This window comes from Canis lupus, chromosome 22 (assembly GCF_003254725.2).
Source record: "Canis lupus dingo isolate Sandy chromosome 22, ASM325472v2, whole genome shotgun sequence".
Classification (NCBI taxonomy): Eukaryota; Metazoa; Chordata; class Mammalia; order Carnivora; family Canidae; genus Canis; species Canis lupus.
In genome coordinates, this window is record NC_064264.1 from 2,811,990 (window position 1) to 2,834,328 (window position 22,339).

The 22,339-nt window shown below is 41.9% G+C and overlaps 1 protein-coding gene across 8 annotated transcripts in view; it reads right to left on the bottom strand.

Moving 5' to 3' along the window:
* Positions 1-11,131: 11,131 nt before the first annotated feature.
* Positions 11,132-22,339, bottom strand: part of CYSLTR2 (cysteinyl leukotriene receptor 2) — a 64,398-nt gene continuing 53,190 nt past the window's right edge. For 7 of the 8 annotated variants that reach the window (XM_035704453.2, XM_025478330.3, XM_025478331.3 and 4 more), the window contains 2 exons: positions 17,761-17,832; positions 11,132-14,743 (listed from right to left, as the gene is read on the bottom strand). In XM_035704453.2, coding sequence (XP_035560346.1) covers positions 13,705-14,703 — 999 coding nt within the window. In that variant the 5' untranslated portion in view covers positions 14,704-14,743; positions 17,761-17,832 and the 3' untranslated portion in view covers positions 11,132-13,704. Of the gene's footprint in view, positions 14,744-17,209; positions 17,358-17,760; positions 17,833-22,339 lie in introns of those variants that run through there. The other variant, XM_049099358.1, reaches the window with a different exon arrangement.

The following is a 22,339-nucleotide window of genomic DNA, read 5'->3' on the forward strand; positions in this document are numbered from 1 at the left end:
CAACGGGGAGGAGAAAGGCAATTGCTTTCTGGAGCTATGGGCCCGGTGGATGAGGTTAGCAGCCAGCCGGCCCTGGAAGTATGAAAATTAATTAAATTCAACCTATTGAAGGCCAAGAGTCATTTCAGATAGGGCGTTATGGTAAATAACCCCTTACATACGTAAAGGAATTGGTTTAGTGCTACCGATGCCTTATTTTTGAGGATGGCTGAAATGCAAATTAATTAATTAATTAATTAATTAATTAAATAAAACAAAATAAAATAAAATAAAACAAACGAGTTTATGGTGTGAATGGTACTAAAGATAATAAAGTGCTGCCCCGAAGGCCCGGATCGGTGAGACTCCTGCTTCTCGTCGCCGGGTTTGTTCGCACAGTTCAGCCAGTTGGGGTGCTCTGACCCCCAGAGCTACACATGTCCCTGCCTACGCCGTCACTATTGCTGCTGTCACAAATGACCACAAACCCATTAACCACACCGACTGTTGCTCTCTTTTGCTTCTATACATCATAAGCCCCCGAAATGGGTCTCACTGGGCTAAAATCAAGGCAAGGCTGTGTCCCTTTTGGAGCCTCCAAGGGAGAATAATGTCCTTGCCTTTTTCAGCTTCTAGAAGCCATCGACATTTCTGGCTCATGGTCCCCGCCTCCTCCTTCCAAGCCAGCAGCATCACAGCTTCCAAGGTCTCTCTCATACTGACCCCTGCTTCCGGGGAAATTTCCAGCAGCCCAGGCCCGGGGTGGCTGAGTCCTTCTACAGTGTGACAGCTCCTCCTGCAGCCCAGCGGGGCTCCGGCAGCAGCAGGGCTCCTTCGGCCCGGGGTCGGGGACTTCGGGTACTCCTGGTTGTCCCCCGTCAGGCCCCAAATAACCTCACCAGGGAAAATATTAACATTTCCACTTTTAAAATGAGAAGGGTGGGGCCCAGAAAGGTCAAGTCATTTGACCTGAGCCACAGGTTGAAAAGCCCGGATTCTCAAACCCAGGTTGCTGTGGGCCCGAAGCTCATGCATGCCATGCTTCAAAGCAGAGAAGGGCAGTTCTTCGTGGATTTTTGAGGCTCAGAGGTGGGAAATGGAGCAGCAGGATGGGCCCCCAACCAGGAGAGGCCCAAGGGAGGGTTCCCCGTTGAAGGCCGCCTCGTGTGGTCACTGAAAAGTCTGCTGCCACCGGAGGAATCCCGACCCTGTGGGAGGGCAGCAGTGCCTGTGGGTCCTCCCCACGGAGGGGAGCGGGGCCCAGGCCTCCCGGCCAGGGAGAGGGACCCGCAGAGGTCATCCCTCAGGCCCCAACCGCCCCGAGCTAAGCCAGAGAAACGTCCTTCTGAGCTAAATTAGTTCCCTTCCCTTGACACAAAGAAACACAGAGAATATTTTTCAGAAAGCAGTGGAGAGTGGAGTTTGCCTCTTGCAAATCTACGAATTGTGGTTTTCTTTCTCTGACCTAAAATGTCTTTTTTTTTTTTTTTTTTTTTTTGCTATAGCAGATGTCAGGAGGCCGTGCAGAAAAGTGAGCCTGTGCAGTCCCAGATCTGTCTCTGATTAGATGTGTGGGTTTTGGTTTTTTTCTGAAGCTCTTTTTGTTTGCTGTTTGCTGGAAATCAAACCCCTTATCGTAGGGGTCTGTCCTGAAGATTAACGACAGCGTACAGAAGAGGCAAGTCCGTGCTCTTTTGAGCTCTGCAATCATGTTGCTCTTACGATCCCCTGACCCTCCTACAAGGTGTTGAAGACTCAGAAAGCTCTCTTTATGCAGATTCTCTCAACCAGTATTTACCCCATTAAAAACTGTAATTTGCTTTTCAATGAAATTTCTCATTGAAATAGTCAATTCGTTAGAAAAAGATAGCAATAATAAGCCTGTCGCATGCTAATGTGAAAAACAGATTTTTATGACAAATAACTATATTTTCAAAATTAAAAAAAAAAGCCTGGAAGAGTGACAGTGTTTTCCATTTTTGCAAATCTCTTTAATATGTGACATTCACATGCAGGTCCTCATTCAGACTGTTGTGGTGTCGCATATCGTGTAGCATCTAGAAGACTCTTCTGCACAGCCGGGAAAGGACGAGAGTGAGAAATGCTGGTAATGTCTTAGTGTTCTACAGAAAGTTTCAACCTAGACCCTCAGTAAGGGATAGTGATTACACTCCTCCCTGAGTGAGTTCATCCCAAATTTCTGGGTAGCAACTCCGGCCTGTCATATGGGATGCTCTAGGAGGGAACCTGGTCCTTGGAGAAAGTTCTCCCAAGAGGGTTATGGGGATTATTACTCAGCATGTGAAGAACCTGATGAAAAGTGTATTAAAATATGAGATGAGGGGGATCCCTGGGTGGCTCAGCGGTTTGGTGCCTGCCTTTGGCCCAGGGCGCGGTCCTGGGATCCCGGGATCGAGTCCTGTGTCAGGCTCCCCGCATGGAGCCGGCTTCTCCCTCTGCCTGTGTCTCTGCCTCTCTCTCTCTCTCTCTGTCTATCATGAATAAATAAATAAAATCTTTAAAAAAATAAAATAAAATAAATAAAATAAAATAAATTATGAGATGAGTCTGACTTCGCACAGTAGGACAAGCCTGAGTTCAGGGGCCTCCTAGTGTATCCCAAGGTGTTGTCTGTCTTTTGGAGATTTTTAAAAATATTTTGTTTATCTATTCATGAGAGACACCCAGAGAGAGAGTCAGAGACACAGGCAGAGGGAGAAGCAGGCTTCCTGCAGGGAGCCCGAGGTGAGACTCGATTCCAGGACCCCGGGGTCACGCCCTGGGCCAAAGGCAGACCTCCACCGCTCAGCCCCCCGACCCCCCCACCCCATCTGTCTTGCACATACAAAATCAAGAAGTTCCTCAGAGAGCAACTAGTTAACCAAACCCTTTATTTCAAATTTACATAGTCTGTCTTCCAGTGACTTCCAAAATGTTTCTGTTTCCTTCCTGCTTTTGATGATGCGCCGCATGAACCTGTGTTTCCATCTCCTCCCCAGCAGGCATCTGAGCCTGATGAATCCTTGTTAATGAACTTGCGCCTCCTGCAGAGACCTGTGAGACTCCCCTGGGCTCTGATTGCCCCGCGGCTGCCCAGGGGTCCCCAGGCTTCCCCAGGTGCCCAGCCAGGGGTAGGGGTGGGGGGGGCACCAGCCAGCAGAGCCAGCGCTTCGGCAGTGGGCTTCCTCCTCCTCCTCCTCCTCGGCTGCCTCCTGGCTTCCTGACAAAGTCCCCTCTTCTCCTCTTCTCCGAGCCCTTGGAGGCTCAGATCTTTTATTTATTTATTAATTTTAAGATTTTATTTATTTATCCATGAGACACACACAGAGAGAGGCAGAGACCCAGGCTGAGGGAGAAGCAGGCTCCCTGCAGGGAGTGGATGCAGGCCTCGAACCCAGGACCCGGGGTCACGTCCTGGGCCAGGGGCAGGTCTCCACCGTGGAGCTGGCCCGCCCGCTGTGACCCTCAGTGCCCCGGGCTTCCTCACCCAAGTCACCAAGGTCAGGCCAGCGGCCCCGAGGGCTGGGCCTGAGGAAGGAAGAGCCAAGCGAGGGAGGCAGAAGCTAAGGTTAGGTGCCTCATTCTTTCGTAGTCATCCATTTGCAATATGCATTCAGGGGTCCCTTTGTTTCGGGGCCTTTCTTGGGTTGGGCCAAGCCACGAATGAAAGTAGTGAACCTGCCCTGCTGGAGTTTGCAGTATTTTGGGAAAGGCGAGCCACCAACAAATAAATACATATGCTGACACCAGTGATAGAAAGATACTGTAAAGGGGGGAGGGGAGCCGGATCTAGGGAGGGACCTGATGGAAGGGAGGAGCAGGGGCCATCTTAGGTAGTCCAGTCGGAGGAGAGCTTCCTGGGAGGGGCAGCCTTTACGTCAAATGATAAACGAAGGAAGAGAATGGTCCAAGCGAATACCTGAGGGAGAGATTTCCAGACAAAGGGAACAGCTGTTGCAAAGGCCCTGAGGTGGAAGTGTGCCTGTTGGTGTTGAGCAGAAGCAGCCAGCCAGCCAGAGAGGAGGGGATGGGGTGGGGGGTGGGGGAGCAGGAGCCTCCGTCACCAGGGAGCTCTTAGGCCATGATAAGCTGTGGGGATCTGAACCCAGGACTTCCGATTCCAGTCACGGTGCTCTTTAGGTTGCACCACACGGCTTCTTGAAAGAGTTCTCCTAAAAGATGGCCCAGTTTTGAAGGTCAGCAAAAGCGATGGTTTGGACTGTCTTGACATGCACTTCCCTTCAGTTCAGTGAAAGCCAACCAACGCTCGGAGGGAAGGTCACCTACGAGATCAAGAATACGAAGGACAAAGCTTCCTAACACCTCCCTGCTCTCCCCATCAGGGTCCCCCAGGTACCGAGTTCATGTAGCCCATGAGGAGGGAGGAATCTGCCGTGAGGAGAGCCCAGAAGCACCGGGCCGAGGAGGGGCACGCTGCCCCAGATGTCTTGCTGGATTCTTCTATGGACTGACCCACGTCACCCCCAAAATTAATGTTGAGGCCCTAACCCCCAGTGCGACTCTATTTGGAGATTGGGCCTTCAGGGAGGTAATTAAGGTCATAAGGGTAGGGCCCTAATCTGATAGAGGACTGGTATCCTCATAAGAAGAAGAAGGAGCACCAGAGAGAGTTCTGTCTCTGTCTCTCTGTCTCTGTCTGTCTGTCTGCCTTTCTGTACGTGCACACAGAGCAAAGGCCGTGTGCGGACACAGCAGGAAGGTAGCTCTCCACGAGCCTGGAAGAGAGGCTTCATCAGTAACCAACCCGATGGCGTCTTGATCTCGAACTTCTAGCCTCCAACAGTGCGAGAAAATAAAAATGTCTAGGTTTGGAGCTCCCCAGTCCGGGGTGTCTTCTGTGGGAGTCTGCGGACTCGTGAGCTCCTCCACGAGTCACTTCTGCTTCCTGTCGCATCACAGGCCCTCGGCAGGCCTGGCCACGGCCTACCTCCCCCTCATGCCGGAAGAGGAGCGTTCCCCCCGACGCCTGGCAAGGGCAGTGTTGCCCGCAGAAGACTCAGTGTGGAATCCAAGTGCCCGTGGCCCTATGTCGTCATCTGTGGACTGGAGATGATCACACCAGCCCCACGGGGGAAGACTTACGTATAAAGTACAATTGGGTAGATAGTTGCTGACATCATCTACACATCAGGGTTGCAGGGGCAAGGATATAAGGGTGTGCGTGGACGATCCCTCATGGGCCATTTTTCTCAATAACGTACGCACAGAAAAATGGTTGTGAAAGCATTTCTGGAATGTCGCATTTTTAAATGAGGAGGGTTTTCTTCCTGTGACGTTAATGACCTTGTGACCTGTCTGATGTAAATGCACTGATTTTTGTTAATCATTATCACCTCTTAAGTATCGTCTCTTGAGGTGTTAAAATATTTCCAAAACTCTAATACGTTTGTGAATGTAACTGAACATTTAGAAGCGTTGAATTAGGTTTGTGGTGCTTAAATGTTTAGAAAGAATTACTTTATTAAATTTATATATTTGGACTCATTGGTTATGTACGTAGACTGAGGATATTTGGGAGGCCGTTGATTATCTAATGTTCCAAGAAATGATAATCATTGAATAAATGTGAGATTACCACATTTTGCACCACCCCTAACCCTAGCCTCTCGTCTAAGGTTGTGAATTTTAACCATCCCTACAGAACAGGTGGTCAGGACTGAGCTTAGCCAGGTGTGGGTTATTCTTGCTTTCTAGCACACATCTTAGATAGTCTGACCTATATCTTTTGAGATTATGCCTTGGTTCCCATATTTCTGGAAGTAATAACGTATATTTATGTAAGAAGCTGTTTGTAGACGGCTGCATTTGAGAGGTTAAGGAGACCCAGAGTCGCCTTGAGTCACATTGAATTTGGCTTCCACGACTTCGCTTCTTATGCAGAGAATTAAAGTCCTTTTTTCTGACAGCCTCTGGGGGGCCACCTGGAGCCGTTCCAGAATGCTTGCTTGTCCCTCCTCACAACGGCAGAAGCCGTCTTTTGGACTCCGTTCTGTCCAGCGCTGCATCATGCTCAGCATAATCACTTCATTCTCTTACGTAGGAACATGAGTATGTGTTTTCAGAACGCTCAAAATAGCACAATTCAACGTGAAGAACAAATGAGGGACAGACTCATAATTAACTCAAAGTAAATAATTAATGGAAACCCAGTTGACACAAAACATCTAGTAGCACATGATAGCTTGCACTTCTGTAGGGTTTTTATAGACTCCAAAAGGATTGACGTGTGTTTACATATCTTATTTTGTCCTTGTCACTACTTCGCAAGATGGGGCAAGTATGTCACTCGCATGTTACAGTTGAGAAAACTAAGGCAAAGATAGCTAAGTGCTTTGGCCGAGGTCACATAGCTGGGAAGTGTCGGGCCTGAGGCTGAGTCTCAGCTCATTGGACTCAGTGTCAAAACATTCTATCCTCTATAAGCATGCTTCTTTTTCAGATTTGTATTTTCCTTTGACATAGAACTCAGATACTCAAGAGCTATTTTGGCATATATTCAAATCTGAAATAGAAACCTGATCCGGAATAATGATTTGCTTCTTCCCAAAGAGAGCCGTTGGAGGTCTGCGACATTCTGAAGAGTATCTGAAAATTTACACCATCAGGAGCACTAGTGAAGCTTTTAACAAACGCAGATAATCAAGCATAACTATAAAAGTATCCAATAAGAATCTCCAGGTGTGGATTTGTTTGTGTGTGTGTGTGTGTGTGTGTGTGTGTGTGTGTGTCTGTGTGTGTGTTTGAAAAGCTAGAGAATTAACTCAGCCCAAACTAACAAGCACAAGTTCAGATGTGGCCAACCTTAGGCAATCTGAGGACTGGTGAAGAGAATCACCGATTTGCAGTGAATGGCTCCTGTGCTCAAAGACTTATGCCATTTTGGGGTGCGCTTGGGTGGCTTAATCTGGTAAGTGTCTGCCTTCCACGTGGGTCATAAAACAGGGTCTTGGAATTGAGCCCCATGTTGGGCTCCTTGCTCAGCAAGGAGTCTGCTTCTCCCTCTCCCTCTGCTTCCCTCCCCTGGCAACCTCCCCCCCCCCCCCCCATGCTGGCACGTAGGCTCTCTCTTTCTCCCTCTCAAATAAATAAATAAAATGTTTAAAAAAAAAAAAAAAAAAAAAAGACAAGCCATTTCCATGCCGGTAAACCTAACAAAATTAATCTGTACTTATCTCATCCAGCAGCGAAAACAGAATGAATCATACATGATTGAAGATAATCAAAAATAAATTCGGCCTGGCAGTAGGGCATTGTTCTAGATTTATATTGAAGATCTGGCCTACGTGTTCCTTATAGAGTCATGTTCCTCATACGCAGATGACTCTAGTCATTATATTGTCTTCCTCCGAAGTCTTCCGTGAGTCCCCAGTGCCTCTTGAATCATGTTCACAATCATCCAAGATACCACCCAATTTGCGTTTACAGCCCATATGCCCCACGAATCCCACTCTAGGAACCTGTCCACATCAGAGTGCTTTCCATTTCAAAAAACACTAGATTTCATTGGGTTGAGCCTTTATCTGTGTCCCTCAACTGAAATGTCCTTCCCCTTTTCCTTCCTCAATGTCTGTCTGCTAACACTCTGCCATTTCTTTGAGGGTTAAGATAAATAGCCCATTTTCTACAAAACCATCATTTGAACTAGAATTCTTTCTTCTCTGTGTTCTGTTGGTGGCTCACCCTGGCCTACAACATCCATCAGTTTCTGACTTATGTCTCGGAGTTAACGTGGTCTGAAAACAAAAATCAACTAGTGAATTTAACTTAATGTGGTCTCAGGATTGGAAAGCATCCAAAGACCTGGCAGAAAAAGCATAAAACCTCTCTGGAGGAAAGCCACATACGCCTCGAAAAGTTCCCACTCAAAACATTCCAAAGAACAGGGCCCCGGAGTCAAAAATCACAAAACATACCTCATCACCATGGATGAGAAGCAGCAAAAATGATATGCATCAAAGTAATATTTCAGAATACCAGAGACCGAGAGATCTCAAGACCAAGCAGAAAGAAAGTCAACTCACTTACGAAGCAGTATCACACTCCAGGTGAGTATGGTACGTGAGAAAACAAGGTGTAAGTGGCAAGTGTAATGGCTCAGAGCGTGCATCCTGGAAGTGCACTGGTTGGGTTTCAATACCGGTTTGGCCCTTTGCAAGTACATTTCGGCAAGTTGCTTCACCTCTCTGTGACTTAATTTTTTCATCCATAAAATATGATGAATAACATCTTCCACTTCTTATCCTACCAGAAAAATGTGCACATATTTCTTAGAAGAGTATCTAGCATTCATAATGGTAGCTATTATTATTAAAGCAATTAGGCAGCTGACTTCTCATTAGCAACAACAAAAAAGCAGAGGACAGTCAACCTAGCCGTCAACCTAGACTCTTGATATACCCATATATTTATCTATATCTTTGTTCACTATTCCTTCTTGTATTTCAGATTGTCTATCTGTTACCATTTTCCTTTTGACCAAAGTACAATCCTTTAAATTTCCTTCTGTGAGCACTTGTTGGTTGTTAACTCACTAAGTATAAATAATATATGAAAATCACAGTGAAATATGAACACCATACATACGGTGTATGTGTAGATAGATACATGGAAGTTCTCCTACACTGCTGTCTGGGGTTCAAATTGGAAATGCCAGTTTGGAAAAGAGTTGGATATCACGGGATGCCTGGGTGGTTCAGCCATAGAGCGTCTGAGCCAGGATCAGATTGTGACCCCGGGATCCTGGGATCAAGTCCCACATCAGGTTCCCCGCAAGGAGCCTGCTTCTCCCTCTGCCTGTGTCTCTGCCTCTCTGTGTGTCTCTCATGAATAAATAAATGAAATCTTAAAAAAAAAAAAAGTTGGACATCACATAAAATTGTTGATCATGAACACATTCCTAAATATATAATCCAGACAAGTTTTTACATGTGTGCAATAGAAGACGTGTATGCAAGTATTCGTAGAAGCATTGTTTCTAGTAATCAAAATCTGGCAATCATCTAATGTCTCTGTTAACAGAAGTATGGATAACTAAATATTATGCTCTTAAAATCATCAGGATAATGATTGAATTTCAAAAAGATAAAGCTGATTGGGGGAAAAAAAGATTGCCATATTATTCCATTTCTAGAAAGTGCAAAAACATGCAAAACTAAATTCAGTTGACCCTTGAACAGTGTATTGGGGGTGCTGACCTCTTGCACAGCTGAAAATCCGTGTATGATTTTTAACTCTTTTAACTGCCTCAAAACTTAACCAATACCCTACTGATAACCACACCACACTTGGAACACAAAGATCTTTGGGGACCAGGAAGCAGGAGAGGGGCCAGGAGTCCCTGAGCTTAGAATTTAGCTTCCTGGGCATATTCATGCAGCTAACAACCCTTCTGAGACCTTTCCAACTCGCCATGTAAATTAGCCTCCATTCCCAGCTGTGTATCTTTGAACTTTCTGTGGGTTCTTATGTCAGTGCCCTATTCTGTGCTTATTAGAGCTTTCAAATACGCACTAGCTTTTTAACAAGTTCTCTATTGTTAAAATTCTCCTTGTGGCCTTTATTAGCTTTGAGTAGCTGCCTCTATCTACTTGGGGACAAAATGTCTCAGAGGAAGGATCTCTTATCACCATATCTCCCACCTAAACCCCATCCTTCCCTAACAAGGTCTCTATTTTCAAGCCCTTTTCCAGGAAGAAAGCCATCTCCCTTGTCAGTCTCCCCTCCTACACCTGTTTTGGGCCTGTTTGACATCATCTTTGCCTCAGAATAAATTGTGGGTCATCTTAATTAAATTCAAAACAGAGAATTGGTCTTTCAAAATAGTTACAAAATTTACCAGCATTGCTTCTTAGGTCCCCACTGAAGAGGCATGGTTGTCGTACCATAATTCCACTAAAGCTGACACAACAAAAACCCTTTGTCCCAGTTGAACAATTTATGTACGTGTTCGAGGGGCTACTAGTCTCTCAAACAAAAAGAACTGTAACTAAAACTTCGGGACACTCTTGGCTTTCACTTCGGTAAATAGGGGGCTCCATTTTGTTTTCTTCCTCAAGGACAACATTCTTTACCAGATGAGATGTTTCACTCTGACTAGAGAAAGGGAAAGTCTTGGAAAAAGAAAAAGTAAGTCATTAAGCATGCTGTCTCTCTCACTCACACACACACACGCACCATAGGTTTAAAGACACCATAACCCACAATCGCTGCATTACTGTTCAGCCCGTGGATCTTGGTTGCTCGCACCTTTATCTGGGCTATCTTGCCCTTGGAGAGTTGTTGAGATTTCTAATCACCCTTGGAAAATCCCTATGACTTTACAATACAAACTCATACTTTAGCTTTCACCCTCCTTCTAACACATCATTCTCTCACACTCCTGAGCCGCTAAGGCTGCTGCATAGATACCAGCCATGATCGGTTTGGATGCCTGGCTGGCTGGCAGTTCTTCTCCATCTCACTTGAGTGCAAGATATGGGGCCTCTGCAAGTCCCATTTCACCCTTCTCGCAGCTGAGATGACAGTAGGTTTAACCCTACTGCAGGTGTAGACTCTGACCATCCTTGCTCCATCGAAGTAATCCCTTACTTGGTCTAGTTTAGGAGCCGGTGTGTGTAATCTGAGTAGGTCTAGCCAAAAGGCAGCCCAATGATCTTCGTTAAATGCTTTGAGGAGATACCCTGTTTCTTCTCCTGGGTGTAAGGAAGGAAGCATGTAGCCTCAGGCTGCTTGCAATCGGCTTGTTCCCATGCGGGGATTCAGCCATCAGACCAGCCAATACCTAGAGAAGACTCACAGGAGCCCCAGCTGAATGGGGTCTGAAGCCTTACTTCTCTCTGGATGTTACAGTTATGTGAGATAATGATCATTTAAGCCGAGTTGGGTTTTCTGCTGCTCGTGACTAAAATATATCCTGATATACTAAATCATCTCTGATCCCAGGAAGTGACTCCCAACATCCCAAGAGGACCTCCCCTCTCACAGAAGGACTGGGTGGGCCTCCCTCAGTGGCCCAAAGTCTAGCCATTTCCTGCTTTCATTCCTCCTGCCAATGTTCAGTGCCCATTAATGGTGGCCTTTCTTTTCTGTCTCGTTTCTTAAAACAAACAAACAAAAAACAAAACCCACAGAATTGATGCCATTTTTAAAATTTAATTTAAACTTAATTTTTATTTCAGCAATACATATTTACAAGTTAGATGGCTGAAAAGTCCTTAAAAGGAGAAGAGAAATCTCCACCTTATTGTCCCACCCCAAACTTTCCAGAGGCCATCCCTGTCCATCCTTTTCACCGTGTCTTCTGGATGGTAGCTCCTGTTGCTAAACAACATTTTGATATAGCTTTTATCATTCTCTAGCTTTAGTTGTTATGCATTTTCTGTGATGGAAGATGGAGACCTAGATGACTTACACCCCTCCCCCACATACATATCCTCTCATTTCCTAATAGAAATTATATCACAGTATTTTGTTTTTACGTTATTCCACATTATTCACAGGTGAGCCATGTAGTGTACTACGATTACATTTTTGTTCTTAAACAATAGTTTCTTTTTATGAGCATTCAATGAACGCTGTGTCTTTTCCTTTGTTTATTTTTCTATGTATTTTCACTAGTTAATCCCAAGTGCTTCAAAAAAACATATAAATCCCTCTAATGTGGCAAATCAATTAGTTTCTTGTTTTTCTGCTACCACCAACATCCTATGTTGTTCACTTTTCTCCTGTGTTGGATTCCTTGTTTCCTAGATGTCATGTTTTTCTCTATCTTGGCTTAATCACTTATTTTGGAGGAGCACATCCTCCAGTTGGTTTCCAATAAAAAGTGCAAGGGTAATAAAAGCGTTTACACCTTTCTTCCTGAAAACGTCTCTATCAACCCTGTCATTTATTTGTAGGTATTTTGTAGGTATGTTGTGGCCTTTGTCCACCCCACCCCACCCTCCACTGCCCCCAAAGTGGAGTGGTCATTGTGCATAATTAAGAGTGAGGCTCTAACAGGCTGACTAGATGCTCTCTGAATAGAAGGGATTGGTTGCGGTATGGACTTCTCTGCCAGGTAGATAATAGGGCAGGTGCCAGCTTTTGTGTTGGGAAATCCTCAACAGTCTGTATCTGTTAGTCTTTCCCTTGGATTGGGTTGTTTCCCCACAGGAGGATCCTGCAGGCTCCTGTTTTGACAAGATATGAGTCTGACAGCATTCTGACATCTGAGTAAGGGAAGCGTCCTGGGGCTCTTGTTTACTATAAAGATGTTCCCTTTCTCCCTAGCTTGAGAACACCACCTCCCTCCCACACCCCACTCTGCCTGAGGTCAATGACTCCAGAGAGAAAATGAGGAGGGGAAGGTGCCTGATGGGGAAAGGGAACTTTTATTCAAAGTTTCAGCCAATCTCCCAGAAGGTTCGTAGGGGGAGCAGTGGAGTCAGCACCCAGCTAACCTTTCTCCACAGATATCTTTTAAACTCCTACCACCTGTGTGAACTTGAACAAGTTTCTTAATTTCTCCAAGCTTCGGTTTCTTCATCGGTAAAGTAGAAACACAAGGCTTCAGTGTAAGGGTTAAATGGAGTTACTGAATATGAAGTGTCTGGCACAGTCTGCCCAGCATGGAGAGGCCATGCAATTGTTGGTGGTACAGTGGCCAGGGAGGTAGTAGTTGGTAGTCTCACTAGCTCTGCTTCAGTGGATGGAAAGGACCCCTTCCCACTATCCAGTTCTTTTCTATACTCCCTCAAAAGGAAAGCCACCCTATTCACGTGCCACCAAAATATTAGTAGAATTGCAGGGGTACAACCACCTTTGCAACTTGTCCTCTACCCCACCCTCTCTCTCAGTGCCCAACCAAACGCTTAGAGCAACCTCCTCTGTTCTGGCTCCCATCCCAATAGATTAGCATGCACGATTGAGACCTTCAGTGAAGTCAGTCCCAACACAAATCACAAGAGTAAAATTGACCCTCTCCTTTCTACCACTTGACACGTAATCCCTCCACTCCCTAGACAAGGCCCTGGTTCTTCCTCCCACTCTTCCTATTCCTTCTAGCCCCCAGCAAGAGAGAGGCGAAGGGAATCTTCTTGCCTGCAGTGTGCTAGAGCCTCTCTCCCAGTGCAACATGAAATTTCTCTTTCTCCCTACTTTTTACCAGCTCTGTCTTGCCCCAGTCCTTCTCTCCCCTTTTCTCTCACTGTTCTTGTTTGGGACCTTGACTCTGCTTTGACAAAGGGCAGCCTTCCTCACAAAGTCTTTTCAGTGAATTCTTAGGATGTTTTTTTCTGGTCTGCTCTGGAACCTCCATTAGCTTTGTTAACTGGCTATGCAGCTTAGCCAGTTAGAAGAGGAGCTGGAGAAGCTGGGGAAGTTGAGTTTATCTTAAAGTTACTTTAGAATACCTGATGGGACCAAGATCTGGTACAGAAACTGATGAAAAGGAGCACACAATGTGCTGAGCATCTTTTCCCAGTCTGACATGTGAGGTTGCAAGACTAGTAGAGATTTTGTCTGCTATATTTCTCTTTTTGAGTCAATCACTGAAAACACATCTAATGCAATGTTTGAAGTAGGACTTATCAACAAAAGTCATGGTCAGTTAAATGTTAGGAGTGGACCTTTGTTGGAAACAGTTAAATCCATGGTCATTTGGAGACTATGTGATGAATGAAGGTGGGCACAAGGATGCAAGAACAGGTTCTACCTGGCAACCCCTTAAATTTGTGTTTCCCTCTTCAACCACATGCAGACAGGAAGGCTGTACTTTGTCTTCTGTGCCTTCCCTTTTCTGAGTATCAACCTCAGTCTGTCCTTAAAATTTTCCCCAGCAAAGTAATAGAGCAAAGGATTGAGGCAGGTATTGGCTGCTGCCAAGGCCAGTGTGACGACTACAGCTTTATGCAGGTCCTCTTTGCATGTATTCACTTTCCACTCCATCAGGTGGAGAGTTCTCAGTATGTGATAGGGCAGGAAACACAAGAGGAAGATGATCAAGGCAATGATGACGGTGATAAGTGCCTTCTTGTGAGAAACACGCAGCCCTGATTCTGGGACCTCTACTTTTAACAGGGCTCGAATGATCAGCAGGTAACAAATGCTGAGCATGCAGAATGGCAGCAGGAAGCCCATCACCAAGGCAATGTAGTTCATGGTCTTCAGTTTAACAATTTTATTGATATTCAGCTCTAAGCATAATACGGCACTGCCCTTCTGCTCAGAGCCATTTTTCAGAAGCATTACTGAGGAAGCCATGATAAGGATCCATATGATCCCACACAGAATCCAGGCACTCTTGATGCTGGTGACATGGAGAAGCCGGAAGGGGTGAACAGTTGCCAGGAAACGCACAATGCTCAGCACAGTCAGGAAATAAATGCTGCTGTACATGTTGACATACATAGAATAAGACATAATCCTGCAGGCCAAGTCCCCAAATATCCAATTGGAGCTTCTGATGTAATAGTCAGCTCTGAAGGGTAGTGTACTTGTGAACAAGAAATCTGAAATGGCCAGGTTTAGCATGAAAACATTCACAGAAGTGGACTTCTTATAAGATTGCAGGAAAACATATATGGAAAAGCCATTTCCCAAGGTTCCCCAGACAAATATTACCAGGTACACAATGGGGTAAAAATCCTTTTTGAAGTTTTCAATTGTGCAGCTCCCATTGCTGTTGCTACTATCAAAGGTGCCATTGGGTTCCATTTCTGGCATGGAGGTGAACGGAGGCAAGGACAGAAGTTTCTTCTCTATGCTGGATTAAAAAGAAACAGACACAAAAAGTTACTCCTCACTCACTACTTACATCTTTCCAGGTTTTAATGAAACAGGGAGAAATACTGGCTTATCTTTGCAACTTGAGTCCAAAAATATTAGCAAAGTTTTTACTATATCCTCCATTATATTTCATGATAAATTTCTAGAATGCAAAATAAACATTGATTTATTTCATTGAAACCGAAGCCTCAAACTTGGGAGACATTTGGTCCAGTGCTTGTGTTAATACTACAGTCTACACTTACCAGACAACAGATGTCTCATCAGAATATTTGGAAGAAGACAAAAGCACAACATTTTTAAGTGCTAAAACAAAAGTCTACCAACCCAAATTTCTATATCCAGCAAAAATACTTTTCAAATATGAAGGAGAAGTCAAGACGTTCTCAGATGATGGAGAACTAAGAGAATTTATTGTCTGCAGACCTACCCTAAATGAATGGCTGAAAGAAGGCCTCTAAACAGAAAGGAATCAATAAAAGAAGGACCCTAGGAACATTAGAAAAGAGGCAGAAAATGAAAAGCAAAAATATGGGTTAAGTACAATAGGATTGTCTTCTCTTTTTGAGTCTAAGTTACATTTGATTATTGAAACAAAAACTCTAACCTTGTCTGATGTGATTCAATATGATGCAGGGGAATTTTTAAAGATAATTTTATTGTAAATGGGGGAGGGTAAAGGGACACAAAGGAGGTAAGGTTTCCACAACTTCACTTGAGTTGGTAAAATGATGATGCCAATAGACTGTGGTAAATGATGTATGTGTAATGTAACACCTAGAGCAGCCATTAAAAAGCTATACAAAGAGATATGCTCAAAAACACTAGAGCCAAATCAAAATGGAATTCTGAAAAGTGGTTGAATAACCAACAGAAAGATAAGAGAAAGAAAATAGACAATACAAGCAGAAAAATACAATCAAATAGCAGGCTTATCCCTAACAAACCAATAATTACATTAAATATAAATAGTCTAAATATACCAATTAAAATACAGATTGGCAGACTGGAATTATATATATATATATATATATATATATATATACACATATATATATATAATATGCTGTATATAAGAAATTCACTTCAAATAACAGTACTGGCAGGTTGAAAGCAAGAGGATGAAAAATATTTATGTCATGGAAATGTAAATCAAAGAAAATCAGGAGTAGCTCTCAATATCAGATAAAGTAAACTTCAGAACAAAAAACAATATGAGAGAGGGACATTATATAATGATAAAAGAGTCTATCTATCAAAAAGACACACCAGTTCTAAATGCGTATGCCCCAAACAACCGAGTTGCAAACTATATGAAGGAAAAACTGATAGAATCAAGAGGAGAAATATACAAGTCCATGGTTACAGTCAGTAATTTCAAAATCCTGTCTCAATAACTGATAGAACAAATAGACAAAAACTCCGCAAGAATTGGATAAACTCAAGTACAACATCAACCAATGGGACCAACTGACTTACCTTTCACAAAAATTAACTAAAATGGATCATAGACTAAATGTAAAACTATAACGTTTTTAGGAAAATAAAAACCCAGGAGAAAGTCTCTGGGATTTAAGACTAGGCAGAGAGTTCTTGGACTTGACATCAAAAACGTGATCCATGAAATGAAAAATTGATAAATTGGACTTCATCAAGGTAAAACAACTTTTCCTCTGCAAGAGGTTCTGTTGAGAGGATGAAAAGACAAAATATGGGCTGGGAGAAAATATTTGCAAACCACAGATTTGACAAAAGACTAGTGTCTAGAATACATAAAGAACTCTCGAAACTCAGCAGTAAAAATAAATAAATAAAACCCAACCAAACAAAACCAAACAATCCAATTAGGAAATAGGCAAAAGACACGAAGAGATATTTCAGGCGTGTGGGTAAAATACAAGCACATACAAAATTGTTCAATAGCACCAGCCACCAAGGAAATGCAAACTATAACTACAGTGGGATATATTTACACGCCTACTAGAATGGCTAAAATAAAAAATAATGACAACATCAAGACATTCTAGTTACCGGTCAGACTTGTAAATCTGGTAAATAGTAACCATTGCTTCCTAACTTTCTAACACCCATTCTATCACCTATTGTCTTGAGTGTTGTTTTTCTTTAGGAGGAAAAGTCCGTAAGGAAAAGACAAGGGGAGGCCGGTAAGTCTGTCCTCCAACCGCCCCAGGGACTGAGTGTTCAGAAGGACTGGCATTCTTTAGACAAACTCTGGATAAACTTTGTGTAAAGTCATCATTTCAAATATTGGAATGACTTCCTCTGTCATATTTTTGTGATTCCGAGGTCTGCTTTGTTTAGTTTTTTCAAACCTAATTTGAGGCAGGTGACCTTTGCCCAAATTTCACAGATGGAAGAGCAAATAAGCTCCGTCCTTACAGCACCCCAGCACTCGTGGGGTCCATCCAGCTTCGAACTGTACCTCTCCCAGGGCCACGAGGTGTCTTTCAGCTTTCCTCACTGTAGAGCGCCTATGCCACTGGCACAATTTCACCAGGGACCATGTGGAATTGCAGTGGCCACTTTGGGGAACTTGTGACATGAACAAGGTTGTTTGCTTGAGAGGCGCTCTAGGAGAAACAGTGAGGAAACCGTCAAGAGGACATTGTCTAAAATATTCTTTTTGTTGAATGTTGGTGATACCCCCTCCTTTCCTTCCATTCTTTGGGGATTAAAAAGTGCTAGCTCTTTTATCAGGTATTGACAAAATTGACAAGGCCTTAAACCAATTTTAAGGTCAATCCTTTTCAGGTATATATTCAAAATCTGTTTTTCTAGATATAAATGTTTTTCAGGTACATGTTCAAAATGTTTTTCTAGATATAAATATTTTTCTTCCTTTTCTTTTCGGAGGGAATATAATTGTCCTTTCTTAGTGTTGAAGTTATATTCATCTAAAGCAGTTTCCTCCTTCTTTTTTTTCTTCTCTCAATCCCTCTTTCTTTTTCCCTCTCTTGGAAAATGAATGATTACCTGCTCAAAAGAGTCCTTCACTTTTTATGTGCGCATTCTAGGAATGTACAGTCCAGATAAACAGGCAAATGTCTGAAATAAAGGAAGACAGAGTTATTAAGATGTATTTCATTTTGTGGATTTACGTAATAGCTTTTATTATTACTGTTGTAAGAAAAAAGAAAGGGCATTGTTTTCAAGTTAAAAGAAGATACCATTTTTGGCATGATTCAGAGTCTCCAAAAATTAATTTAATAAATTAATAATTTAATAAATTTAATGTCAGCATAATATTTTGATGAACAAGGCAGGGGTTAAATTTCATTTGATTAAACTGAATTTCCTGCATGGGTTTTACAAATATTTTTTGGGGGGGTTTACAATTTAAACAATATTCCACTACTCCATTACTTGTTTGAAGTTTTAAAATATACATATAAAATTGCATTTAACTAAAATAAGTGATAACAATGAATGCCTTTTTAAAAGTTTAATTTTATGACATTCTTACTTGGGACAAATCATAAGAATTTAATGTTTTAACTAAAATTTAAATTTCCTAATTCTTAACTAACTTAAAGACCTTAGACAAATAGTTAATAATCTTTGGATGCTTAAATGATTTCTGAATAAGGAAGAGATACAGAACAGTGGTTATTCAATATAAGGAATTGAATGAATACAATTTTTTACTTTATTTTTTACAAGGGTAATAGATGAATACAATATGCTTTTGAATTATATTTTTTAATTATATTATACTTTAAAATTATTTACAGTGTATGACAAATACTAGTAGACAGATAAATATCTAAATTCTTCTTTATTTTCTTACCTCTAACTGCTCTTATGCTTGATGAAAAGGAAGGGTGATTATTTTGGTCAAAGATGATAATTAATATAGACAGTTAATACAGAGAAATACAAATATGCATACAAGATAATGAACATGATTTTCTCATTTATTCAGAGAATAATTTAATACACACATTATTTTATTTACTAGATTTAATTTTAAAACTATAGTTCAGTACTTTAAATTCATTACTTTTTAGTTTATTTATATATTAGTGAATGTCTAAATGCATATATCTGAGGGCATATTACTAAATATTTTACTATAGATTATTAAACATGAATAACGTACAAAAAGAGTAAAATTAGAATTAGAGTCCTTTTAACATAAAATAATTAGGTTATTTTTTTACTCAGGAGTAAAGATATCTTTTTGTCAATAGAATATTCTATTCAAATTGAACACCAATAAAAAATAAATTTAAAAAAAGCATATTCTGTTTAATTTCAGTGCTTTTGACATACTTTCAAATCCTTTTTTAAAAGCTTCCTTGCATTCAAAATAAAGTTTCTAATAATCTTTGTTAATTGCTGAGTGCTTTTACAATGTTGCCTATAATTATTTCTTGATTCTAGATACTTATGAGTTATATCTTGTCTCCTTAAACAACTATTCCTGATTCTTTCCTCCCCAAATTCAGGTCCCCAAATTAAATATAAGGTTATCAATACATCTTTTGTGCCTAAACCATCTTGGGGTTTTACTACAATGGACAAGGGGTAACACAAGCTTTGTTCCTTCATCCTACGAAAGGAAGGAAAAATGGGAATAATTAGATTTCTAAAAATCCTTTGAATTTTAATGAATCTAAAACCAGTATGAGGGTGTTTTTGTTTACCGAACAAGTAGTAAAAAAGCTGATAAATTAGTCCCCCAAAGTTGATTATACTTAGGTAAAATGTACTAATATAAATATCTTTCAAGGATTTGAAAGGATTTGATACTTTTTAGGTTTAAAAGAAGCATGTTCATGTTTAAATGCAAAGATTCCTGTAACTGATAGGAATAAAAAGATTTCTTTCCCGCAGGGTTCTAGGTTTACAAACCCTTTCTCTGGTGTGGTCATGACAACTGAACAAGCACTAGACTTTCTGACTCAGTTACATGGGAATCATCAGAGACCAACTTCTGATTTCACTCTTTCAGTAGACCTGGTAGCCACAGTATAACGGTCTTGTTTAGAGCGATAACAGCTCTGAGCAAGGCTGACAGAAGCCTTAAGTCAACTTAGTCAACGTAGTTCTATGTTCTCCACTAAATAGTCTCCCTGTTGGAGGCACCTGGCTGGCTCAGTAGGCGGGGCATGGGACCCCTGAACTCCTGAGTTCAAGCCCCACGTTGGGTGGAGGGACTACTTAAAATAAATAGTTTTCCTATTGTACAGACTTTCCTATTGATAGAAATGACTTGGGACTTTTCAGCCAATCACATAAGCTCCTATACAATTTTGTTGGTTTCCCTTAAAACATCCTTTGCTGTAACATTAAACCAAGCTACCTCCTTTCCTCATCTGTCAAAAAATAAAAAAGAAAGAAGAAAGAAAGAAAGAAAGAAAGAAAGAAAGAAAGAAAGAAAGAAAGAAGAAAGAAAGAAAGAAAGAAAGGAAAGAAAGAAAGAAGAAAGAAAGAAAGAAAGAAAGAAAGAAAGAAAGAAAGAAAGAAAGAAAGAAAGAAAAAGAAAAAGAAGGCCATGATTGGTTATCTTAGTGACAGAGGTGTCCATACCTTGCACGGGCCTTCTAGATTCTCCTTTGGATATCCCTGATTTAATTCTCTTGGTTGGTTGGTTCATACTTAGAAAAACCTAAAATCGCCAAGCAGACTATGCTATCGCTGACTTGAATTTACCCTTGAAATATAACCTTTACTCTATATAAATAAATAAAATTAATTCAGACGACAAAGTTAATTGCCTTTCCCCGGACTTGCTGACAAAAGGATGAAAGAACAAATATTTGTACGTGGAATATGATTTTGGATTCATCCCTGAATTCAAAATACCTTAGAAATAGAGATTGCCTGACACTGTAAGACTCTCTATAAAGTAAATAATGAATCAAAGAACCCTGAGACATTTTGCTGTTACCCAAAGAAACGGCCGTAATAAAAGTAGAGTTTAGCCAGGCTCCTTCATGATACTACCTACAGTAGCAGAGATAAACTGGCAATGGTATTAAAACAACACTGGAATGGTCATTTGAAGGCTATTGCTAAGGCTGTTCCCACGCTTGCCCTACCTGCCATCAGCACGATTCTAGCAATCTGTAAGGGCAGAACATGGACAACCACAACCCCAAGGCTCCTTTGAAGATCTCCAGGTCTATGAATGTGTTCTGGTCATTGTTTCTACTCGGAGTGTTTTAAGGCTTTTCTTTGCTACAGAGCCCTGGCCGTACGGCAGGGGGAAAAATTGCTTAATTTGGAAATCCCCACTTTTCTCTTCCGTAAGAGACACACATTTCACTGATTCGGTCATCAAAGAACTGTAAAGCTTTACCTTTTATTTAGAAACATCACTGTCCTTATCCACAAACAACAGGGAAAGTAACAAGAACTAATGGAACCCTAAAACCCTCAAACTTCTAAGGATTGAAGTATTTCCATTGGCCTTGATTTCAGGCAATGAGATCAATCCCCCCCCAGAACCCACAAATCATCTCCTCCTGAGTACGTAACAAGCTGCCTTGTGCCTTTGGGAATTACCTCCAATCCCTGATCCTATCTTATTGTGATCTAATGTGATGACTACAGGAAAGTCGTATTTCCAAAATATTCTCCAAAGCAGACTTTGTGTGGTCTTCTGGAAAAGACGTCAGGAAAAAACATCTCTTGACCCTAGGCGGAGAGGACCTTATTGCTGTCTTTAACAACTGACAGTGCATGAACACTCCAATACTTTAATTTTTGGACTCATGTCTCCCAACAAAAAAAACACATGAACTCCCTCCCAGCTACTGGAAGCCCATTTCTTGAAAGACTTCAAACTGAAGATTTTTAGAAATTCTCCAGAAGCTGTGGATTTACAGAAGGCCAGATTATTTTTTTTAATTTTTTATTTATTTATGATAGTCACACACACACACAGAGAGAGAGGGGCAGAGACATAGGCAGAGGGAGAAGCAGGCTCCATGCCGGGAGCCTGACGTGGGATTCGATCCTGGGTCTCCAGGATCGCGCCCTGGTCCAAAGGCAGGCGCTAAACCGCTGTGCCACCCAGGGATCCCCAGAAGGCCAGATTATTGACTCCCGAAGCAGACAGCTTTCACACAAGACAGAACAAAATTAGTTTTCTGATTCTTTAGCACTCTCTTCTTTCCCTTTACTACTCATTTTGTTCATTACCGTAATTTTACCCTATTAGCTGATATGATCTCTCTTATCTTCATCCTGTGACCCATTACTGTCTCTGCCACTTAAAAGAAAACAAAATTCTCTGGGTTGTTTTTTTCTTTTCTTTTCTTTTCTTTTCTTTTCTTTTCTTTTCTTTTCTTTTCTTTTCTTTTCTTTTTTCTTTTCTTTTTTTTTTTTTTAAGTAGGCTCCACACCCAGCATGGAGCCCAGTGTGGGTCTGGAACTCACAACACTGAGACCAAGATCTGAGCTGAGATCAAGTCAGATACTTAACTGACTGAGCCACCCAGGCTCCCCTCTGGGTTGTTTTTTCCTTAGATCATAGCTACTTTCCTGAATTTAACTGCTCACTGACAAAATTCAGTAGCTAAAAACAAGCACACCAAAAAACAAA